The following is a 10,242-nucleotide window of genomic DNA, read 5'->3' as shown; positions in this document are numbered from 1 at the left end:
ATGGAAGGAAGGAAGGAAGGAAGGAAGGAAGGAAGGAAGGAAGGAAGGAAGGAAGGAAGGAAGGAAGGAAGGGGAAAAGAAAAGAAAGAAATGGCCAACAAGCATATAAAAAGATGCTCAACTTCATTAATCATTACAGAAGTACAAATCAAAACCACAATGAGATATCACTTCACACCCATTAGGATGGTTACTATAAAAAAAAATGAAGTGTTGGTGAGGATTTGGAGAAACTGGATCCCCTGATGGGAATGCAAAATGGTGCAACAGTATTGAGATTCTTTAAACAATTTAAAATAGGAATACCATATGATCTAGCAATCTCACTTGGTATATATCCAAAATAATTCAAGGCAGAATCTCAAAGACATATTTGCATACTCATGTTTATTATAGCAGTATTCACAATAGCCAAGAGGTGGGAACAATCTAAATGTCCAACAGATGAATGAATTTTTTAAAAGTGGTATATATACATACATTGAGATATTATTCAGCCTTAAAAAAGAAGAATCGTAGCCGGGCATGGTGGCTCACGCCTGTAATCCCAGCACTTTGGGAGGCTGAGATGGGCGGATCACGAGGTCAGGAGATCGAGACCATCCTGGTTAACATGGTGAAACTGTGTCTCTACTAAAAATACAAAAAAATTGGCCAGGCGTAGTGGTGGGCGCCTGTAGTCCCAGCTACTCAGGAGGCTGAGGCAGGAGAATGGCGTGAACCCGGGAGGCAGAGCTTGCAGTGAGCCGAGATCGCGCCACTGCACTCCAGCCTGGGCGACAGAGCGAGACTCCGTCTCAAAAAAAAAAAAAAAAAAAAAAAGGAGAAAAATCCTGCCACATGATATGGCATGGGTCAAACTGGAAGACGTTAAGCTAAATAAAATGTCAGTCACAAAAAGACAAATATTATATGATTCCACTCACATGAAGTATCAAGTAATCAAACTCACAGAAAAAGAAAGTAAAATTGTGGTTGCTAAGGGTTCAGGGTGAAAAAAAATGGGAGTTAGTGTTTAATGGGTAAGAGGTTCAGTTTCACAAGACGAAAGATTTCTGGATATTTGTTGCACAACAGTATGAGTATAATTAATGCTACGGAACTGTTAAAAAAAGAGTTTTTCTTTCAGATTTAGATACTAGAAAATGTATGAGTAAAATATGATGTCTGAAATTTGCTTTCAAATAATCTGAAGGCTGGTTGGGGAAGTTGTTGGAGTCATACATAAAATAAAACTGGTATTAGTTGGCAATCCTCAAAACTGAGTGGGTTTATTATACCATTCTCTCTCTACTTTTGTGTATGTTTGAAATTTGCCATCATAAAGGAGTTTTTAAAAACCCAAGATTATTAAAATGAAAAATAATCAATAGAAATGTGGATAACAAAGTTAAGGAAATATCACAGAACGCATAATTTAAAAGATTTGCTGAGGTGTGTGGATCACCTGAGCTCAGGAGTTCGAGACTAGCCTGGCCAGATGGCTAGAGATGGGCATAACCCCATCTCTACATAAAATACAAAAATCAGCTGGGAACACTGGTGCACACCTGTAATCTCAGCTACTTAGGAGGCTGAGACAGGAGAATCACTTGAACTCAGGAGGCAGAGGTTGCAGTGAGCTGAGATCACGCCACTGCACTCCAGCCTGGGTGACAGAGAAACTCTGTTTAAAAAAAAAAAAAAAAATTAAGAGAAGTTATGAAAAAAAGGTAAGAGACACACAAGACCTTCAGAAGGTCATGCAATCAATAGGAGTCCCAGAAAGAAAAGAGACAAACGCAGCGTAGGGCTAAAATAATGAGCGATTTTTTTTGTATATCAGATATATGATATTGTACTGACTCCTGGGAGGAATACAAATGTGCACGGTTGCTTTTTTTTTTTTTTGGAGACAGAGTCTCAGTCTGTTGCCCAGGCTGGAAATCTTCGCCTCCCGGGTTCAAGTGATTCTCATGCCTCAGCCTCCCGAGTGGCTGGGACCACAGGCACATGCTGCCACGCCCAGCTAATTTTGTATTTTTAGCAGAGATGGGGTTTCACCATGTTGGTCAGGCTGGTCTCGAACTCCTGACCTCAGATGATCCATGGGGTGAGTTCTGTTTAAGTCAATGAAGAAGGACATGCACAATATGCAAGGCAAAAATAAGTAAATAAATAGCAGTTTACAGAACAAAAGGTATAGAAGGATTTGGTTCTCTAAGAGTTTAATTTCTATGAAAGTGAAATATGCTATTATTCCTAGGATAAAGGAAATAAGGATTGATTTTGCACCTCTGACTTACTTTTTCCTTTATTTATTTTTTTTTTGAGACTGAGTTTAGACTCAATCCACTGCACTTGACGATCTCAGCTCCACTGCACTCAATCCACTGTACTCAACAATCTCAACTCCCTGCAACCTCCGCCTCCCAGGTTCAAGAGATTCTCCTGCTTCAGCATCCCAAGTAGCTGGGATTACAGGAGTGTGCCACCACGCCTAGCTGATTTTTGTATTTTTAGTAGAGGCGGGGTTACACCATGTGGGCCAGGCTGGTCTTGAACTCCTGACCTCAGGTGATCCGCCCACCTTGGCCTCCCAAAGTGCTGAGATTACAGGTGTGAGCCACCCCGCCCAGCCGTAGTTCCTCTTACTTTCAAAAGATAAAATTTCATTTGCATCCACTGAAGTACAATTAAACAAAAAAAGAATACACTTCAGCTTTGGCTGTTTCTCCACTTATACCTGCTTGGTCACTTTTTTGGTGGGGGAGAATGCAGTTAAAAAGGACATGTTCCCAGGGACTCAAACACACTTCTCAAAGTGTACTGCTGGCCCTCCGTATCCATGGGTTCTGCATCTGTAGATTCCATCAACTGTAGATCAAAAATATTCAGAAAAAAAATTGTCTCTACTGCACATGTATAGACATTTTCTTGTCATTATTCCCTAAATACAACATAACAACTACTTACATACCATTTACATTGTATTAGGTATTACAAGTAATCTAGAGATGACAAATTATACAGGATGCCATAGATTATATGGAAATACTATGTCATTTTATATCAGGGACTTGAGCTTCCTCAATTTTGGTATTCAAGAGAGGTACTGAACTGATCCCCCACAGATACTTAGGAAACACCGTAATTCAATGCAGTATCGTGGGTCAGCTAGAGCACATCCTGTACTAGTGAGAGAAATCTATTCCCTTAACAAGTTAGTCTTGGTTTGGAAAATGTCTTCCAGAGAGACAGTGAACGCCCATATATGCATTTGAGATAGATACTATTAGTATCCTCATTTAGCACATAACTGAGGCTCAAAGGCAAGTAACTTGATCAAGTCTCCATAACCAAGTAATTAATTTTGGAGCCGTCTGTCTGACTGCATGGCTAGAGATTCTACTTCTATACTCTCGCCTGTTCATTTTACATCCACAGAGATACACGCAGGCACTCTACAGATGTCATGTGAAGAAATATAATCCAGTCTGGGTATAGTGGCTCTTGCCTATAACCCTAGCACTTTGGGAGGCCGAGGAGGGTGGATCGCCTGAGCACAGGAGTTTGAGACCAGCCTGGGCAACATGGCGAGACCCTATCTCCACAAAAAAAATTAGCCAGGCCAGGCGTCACAGTGCGAGCCTGTAGTCCCAGCTACTTGAGGTTGAGGCAGGAGGATGGGTTGAGCCAAGGAGTTCAAGGCTGCAGCGAGCCATGATTGCACGACTGCACTCCAACCTGGGTGACACAGCAAGACTGTCTCCATTTAAATTAAAAAAGAAAAAAAAAATCTGACCCAGCAATGAACAGCCATGGTGGTTTGTTCTCTTGGTTATTGCTAGCTTACATTTCTACACCAGAAGCAGTGCTCTGCAAATCCAAATAGGGTAAGCACTGGAGAGATATCCTATTTTCAACCTTCCTTTAACTCCCTATCCATACAAGATGGCCTGTTAACTTGCACAGAATTATTGACATCATTACCACTATTTAATCTATCCTGAATTCCCTATATTCAAAGGCCCTGCAGTTTTATTTCCATGCAGGTCTTTTTAAGTGTTTGAGAAATTGAAAATAGCAGTTTCAAATTTTTTAGTGCTATTTTAGCTGTAATACAGGTTCTCAATTATGTATAGCTTTAATCCAACACTTGCACGATTGTGAAAAAACACAACTGCTCATGTTCACAATTCCGTGAAAGCCATCCTTCCACTATTTTCTGATTTACTGAAGCGTTATTTTTCACAGTATATGTTCTCTGGACTTTAGTGACATTGTTTTCAGAATTTCCTCAGTCAGTTCTCAAGACATTTGTGCTCCAAAGACTGCTATGCTGCATTAAAACTTCATAGGTATTTCTGTCTGGGGGCCACGTATTGACAGGTATTCCATTTTAAAATGGTCTTATTAACTGCTACCTAAAGAGCTCCCAAAGCTCAACTGGTTGGTTTAAATTTAGCAATGGGGCATAATTCATTCCAGACTCAGTTCCATTCAAATCCTTGATGTTAACTGGGTTTGTCTTGAGATCTGAAGTAGACTCAGAAGGAACTGCATGTTGGGTAACAGCAGTAGGGGAGAGGCAAGGGGTTGACTCCAGTTTGAACTGTGAGACTTCAGTGGACAATGGATTGAGACTAGGAACACAGGACAGAGCTTCTGGGAGATTTCATTTTAGACACATTAGCTTTTCAGCTGTGGGTTGCAGGTGCCTAGTATGCAGTTGGTTGTATACAGAAATCTCAACTGAAGGTCAATTTGAAAAGATAGCAGAGTTCAGCGTGAAAGCCTAGGCCCAAATACAAAGAAAAAACTTGAAATTACCCAACTTTGATCCTATTAAAAATCTCAAAAATTTTCTGAAGGCAATCTTAACAATTTGTAGATGTTCCATTTTTCCAAAATCTACAGAAACTTTCCCCAATAAATTTAGCAAACGTATAAGGGTATCTGTCTGATTATAAATTCTAGGCTGGGTGCAGTGGCTCACTCCTGTAACATTTGGGAGGCTAACACAAGAGTTCCACACCAGCCTGGGCAACATGGCAAAACCTCACCTCTTACAAAAAATTAGCTGGGCATGGTAGCCACATGCCTGTTAAGTCCCAGCTACTAGGCAGTTTGAGGTGGATCGCATGAGCCCAGGAGGTGAAGGTTGCAGTGATCACACCACTGCACTCCAGCCTGGACCGCAGAGTGAGACCCTGTCTCAAAAACTGAAAATGTAAGTATTCTTTAAAAATATAAAAGTGAAAATGGGCCAGGCATGGTGGCTTGTGCCTGTAATCCCAGCACTTTGGAAGGCTGAGGCAGGTGGATCACCTGAGGTCAGGAGTTTGAGACCAGCCTAACCAACAGTAAAAAACCCCGTCTCTACTATAAAATAAAAAATTAACCGGGCTTGGTGGCAGGCACTTGTAATCCCAACTACTTGGGAGGCTGAGGCAGGAGAATTGCTTGAACCTGGGAGGCAGAGGTTGCATTGAGCCAAGATCACATCATTGCACTCCAGCCTGGGCCACAGAGCAGAACGCCGTCTCAAAAAAAAGTGAAAATTTTATATTTAAAATATAAAACACTGAAAATATAAGTATTTTAAAACTAAGTTTTCATCCCTAAAACCCTAAAACTTAGTTTTAGTTCTGCCTCTGCCAATTAATCCTTTTTTAAGGACGTTAAACTTGGTTAATGTAAAAATATTAGTTACTAGTTTTTAACACCTGCCTACTAGCGCACTAGGTTCTCAAGCATGGCTGTGTATTACAAACGCCCCAGAAACCTTAACGCCCCATACCAACCAGAATTTATCTAGAGTATGCCAAAGTTATAAACTGCCAGTGTCCAATAAAACTGGTCAGGTCTCACATATTATGTAGTTAACAGAATCCAGTTTTCAAATGACTCAAACGACAATGAAAACAGGATAGACCACTCTAGATACCCATATATTCCACCTGAAAAGTGGAAGTCTCATAGTACACCTTTACATTCCTAAAATCTGCCAGTATTCTGAATAAAAAACCAACAGAAGTTAACAACTGGTAATCAATTTATTAAAATAGTTGACTTAAGCATCTGCAATGGTGACTTCCACCTCAACTCCTGGCTCAATACTGATGGAAGTAATCTGCTTAACAATCTCCGAAGGACTGTGCAAGTCAATGAGTCGCTTGTGAATTCTCATCTGGAAACGATCCCACGTTTTAGAACCTTCACCACAAGGAGTTTTTCTTGTAGTGATTCTCAAAGTCTGTAACAAAAGACAAAGGAAACCAAGTGTTTATGGTTTATACTTATTCCTAGAACATCTGGAAAATCATTACTTTTAATCATTTCATTAGTATCCCTTTGGTATGATTCTAATTTACACTAATAGATTTTCAGGTACCATGGGTTGAAAATGCCAGGTCTGTTTTCACTGTGCTAGGACACCACCCTTAGAGCTTGCGCCTGTTAAGCACCAAACCACACCAAGAACACAACAACAATCATATCTAAACATTAGATACGTACTAGGAACCGAAATTACCACCGATTTCTATGTGCGTTTGTAGACAGCATCAGTGTTCACAATTTTGGCAGCCAAACCCCTTAAAGAACCTGAATTTATGCAACATCCAGAAGCAACTCCTACTTCCTGCCCCTCCAATTTACTTTACCTTGGTAGGCATTCGAACTGGTCCTTTCACTTTGAGATTCTTTTCTTTTGCGCCTCTGATCAAATCAGCACACACTGCAAGAAATAAAAGACCTCTCAGCACAATCAAAACAATTAAAATCGGCTTAATACCTTCACTTCTGCTGGCTCAGAATAGCGTATAAAGTTATCACCGTTATTCAACACAATAGATACCTCCTCATCGCCAGCTGTATGACAGTGAAAACAGTTTTGGGCCATGCTTTACTTTAAGTAACTTGTCACTTTTGTTCTTGGAGTCCACCTTGTACGCTAACATTACTGAGTAAAGCTCGTCGCTTTTTGCCCAATTCCCGACCCCCACCGCACGACTGCACTGACCCTTTTCCAGGGATTTTACGTTGCGGCTTGTTAGGGTGATTCGAATTCGGTGAATTGCCACCTCCGGCTCCACGGGTGTTTTTCCAGTATCCTTAAAAGCCTGTTGTTAGATACATGAGAAAGAACAATAAGCCAAAAATGGTCTGCCACTTCTGGAGAAAGGCAGCTTCCGGAAGCTTCCCGCGTTCCCCCACCATTTCAGGAGCGACTTTCCGCCCCTACATGCCCCGGCATCTGCCCTACAGGAGCACGAGCTCGAAACCGGAGTCCCTCCGGCGCCCGAGCCCTGCGTTGTGCCGCCCGCCGCCGACTGCCGCCTCACCATGGCTGCTGCGCGGCTTCCTGACCGACTTGTTCCTCGGCGAGAGCGAACAGCGGTGAGTCAGGAGCAGGAGCGTGCGGAGCAGATATCCTCAGCTCCTACAACCGCGTCTTCCTCAAAAAGAATGGGGTGGGACCTGAGCAACCCTTATATAACACGCTCGCATCCGGGTCCCACACGCCCCGGAACAGGAAATGTCCCGGGCCCTAGAGGCGGTAGCACAAGGGCGAGCTGGAGCACTAGTGGAGTTGGCGGGAAAGACACGGCTGCGGGCGCCCCCTGTCCGCAGGGAGGAGCCGAAGTCCCGCAGGGTGGGGTCCCCGCCTGCGCCGAGATGGCCACCTGGTCGAGAGAACAGGCGAGACGGAAACCTGAGAAACTCCTCTGTCTGATGCACCTAACCCTCTCCCTCGTAAAGTGCACACGAACTCTGGTTTTTCCGTTGCAAATTTTGCTTTCTACACAGACCATACCACTCGTTGCTCTCTGAGGATGAGGTGACTTCTCTGAGTTTAGCTGACATGAGCATCGGCAGAAATACTTCTCGTAAGCTGGACACCTTACGTTAGAATTAGTAAGCAGTTATTTTTCATAGCCTGAGACGTCCTGTTGTGATATTTCAGCTCCTGGCTTCCCAGTCCAGCAGAAGTATCTACATCTATTTCTTTTTTTTTTTTTTGAGACGGAGTCTCGCTCTGTCACCCAGGCTGGAGTGCAGTGGCGCGATCTCGGCTCACTGCAAGCTCCGCCTCCCGGGTTTACGCCATTCTCCTGCCTCAGCCTCTCCGAGTAGCTGGGACTACAGGCGCCCGCCACCACGCCCGGCTAATTTTTTATATTTTTAGTAGAGACGGGGTTTCACCGTGGTCTCGATCTCCTGACCTCGTGATCCGCCCGCCTCGGCCTCCCAAAGTGCTGGGATTACAAGCGTGAGCCACTGCGCCTGGCCTCTACATCTATTTCTGGAAAGGACCTGAACTTGGCTTCTCGTCCTTCTGGAAAGTGAGGCGAAAAGCCAGGCTGCGCAGCTATCCTGAGGCCTGGCCTGGAACCTGGCTAGCCACCCAGTCCTGATACCTCATCTCCTTTCTGTTGGATAAAGTCATTGGATAAGATCCCCCAGGGTCTTCTTAATACTGAACATCTGTTCATAATCACATAAGTGACCAAGTATAGTGGAAAACCCGAATGGTCATCTGAGCTGAGCAGTGGGAGAGAGCACAGGATGAGCTCACCTACACCTGAGCAAGAAGCCGGGGCTAAATACATGGAAATCATTGAGATGGATTTTGATACAGGGCAGAAAGAAGAGTAAAATCATCTCATATTACTTTCCACCTGAAGCTCTGAGCCGAGTTATTTGCTCAAACACTCTGAAATGGGGAGGGACAGAGCTCTGACCCCTCCCTCCTGGCCTGGTTTGTTTGTTTGTTTGTTTGTTTGTGAGACGGAGTTTCACTCTTATTGCCCAGGCTGGAGTGCCATGGCGCGATCTTGGCTCACCGCAACCTCTGCCTCATGGGTTCAAGCGATTCTCCTGCCTCAGCCTCCTAAGTAGCTGGGATTACAGGCATGCGCCACCATGCCCGGATAATTTTTTTATTTTTTTATTTATTTATTTTTTTCGTAGAGACGGGGTTTCTCCTTGTTGGTCAGGCTGGTCTCAAACTCCAGATCTCAGGCCCGCCTGGGCCTCCCAAAGTGCTGGGATTACAGGCGTGAGCCACCGCACTCGCCCCATCAGGGTTCTTTCTTGAGGTTTTGTCTTCTGTTCCTTGGTAGGAAATTATGTTTGAAACTTTAATCAAATAATAGCACTGTCTTATTTGGTGATAATTGGAACATAACTAATAACTGGGTTTCTTTGGCTCACGATACATATGAGATTTTTGCTGCCATTTTAACAATTATTTTAAATTTTCAAATTTGGATGTTTTCCAGTTCAGTTTTTTGGGTTTTTTGTTTGTTTTTTGAGATGGAGTCTCGCTCTGTCGCCAAGGCTGGAGTGCAGTGGCGCGATTGTGGCTCCTTGCAACCTCCACCTTCTGGGTTCAAGCAATTCTCCTGCCTCAGCCTCCCGAGTAGCTGGGACTACAGGCACGTGCCACCACTCTCAGCTAATTTTATGTATTTTTACTAGAGACGGTGTTTCACCGTGTTAGCCAGGATGGTCTCAATCTCCTGAACTCGTGATCTGCCCGCCTTGGCCTCCCAAAGTGCTGGGATTACAGGTGTGAGCCACCTAGCCCGGCCCCAGTTCAGTTATTTTTAAATGTAATCCATTGTCTGTAAATACTCTTTTAGTAGAATTTTCAGCAGAAAATCTGAAAACCTGCATTCTTATTGTGCTAGCTGTAACCTAACTGAGACTTCATAACTTAGAGGTTTAACTTATTGGTATGGCTATGTGCAACAAATAGACAAAAGCACAATTGCCCTGCTCCCTGGGGTGTGATCAGCCACCACTGTAGTACTGCCTGGAGGTGACTGTGCATATTTTAAGTGAACATATACAGCGGCATTCATGTTTTACTAATGCTCAAAGATGACTGGAAATTCAATGAAGGAATTTCATTGAGAAGTACAATTGTAATTTTATACAAGTGTGAAATTTTTTTTGTAACAAATCTGGTACATCTTTTTCTTAGGCTTACCTCATCCTTTAAGTATTTGAGGAACTGGTGAACAAGTTAACTACTTTGACCATAAACGAGGAAATTTCATTATAGAGAAAAGCAAAATATGGCCCAGCAGGTATGTGAAAAATGGCTGATCTGACTAGAACTAAGGAAACAAATGGTTAAGATGATATTAGACAAAAGTAATGGAAAATTTTTTTTTTTTTGAAAACAGTATGGAGCGTCCCCAAAAAATTAAAAATGGAACTTCCATATGAACCAGCCATCCCACTTCT

At 43.0% G+C, this 10,242-nt stretch overlaps 1 protein-coding gene and 1 non-coding gene across 2 annotated transcripts; both read right to left on the bottom strand.

Annotated features, from left to right (window-relative positions):
• Window positions 1-6,024: 6,024 nt before the first annotated feature.
• RPS20 (ribosomal protein S20) lies at window positions 6,025-7,489 on the bottom strand. The gene is made up of 4 exons (XM_032759748.2): window positions 7,329-7,489; window positions 7,007-7,106; window positions 6,648-6,721; window positions 6,025-6,238 (listed from the first exon to the last, which is right to left on the bottom strand). Exons 1-4 carry the CDS (start codon window positions 7,329-7,331, stop codon window positions 6,056-6,058), a joined length of 360 nt encoding a protein of 119 aa, XP_032615639.1. The 5' UTR covers window positions 7,332-7,489; the 3' UTR covers window positions 6,025-6,055.
• LOC116814047 (small nucleolar RNA U54) lies at window positions 6,788-6,854 on the bottom strand. Its single transcript, XR_004371145.1, has one exon. It is a non-coding gene; the product is annotated as a small nucleolar RNA U54 (small nucleolar RNA).
• Window positions 7,490-10,242: the final 2,753 nt, after the last annotated feature.

Source organism: Hylobates moloch, unplaced genomic scaffold (assembly GCF_009828535.3).
Source record: "Hylobates moloch isolate HMO894 unplaced genomic scaffold, HMol_V3 SCAFFOLD_9, whole genome shotgun sequence".
NCBI lineage: Eukaryota > Metazoa > Chordata > Mammalia > Primates > Hylobatidae > Hylobates > Hylobates moloch.
This window is presented reverse-complemented; position numbering and strand designations above follow the sequence as displayed.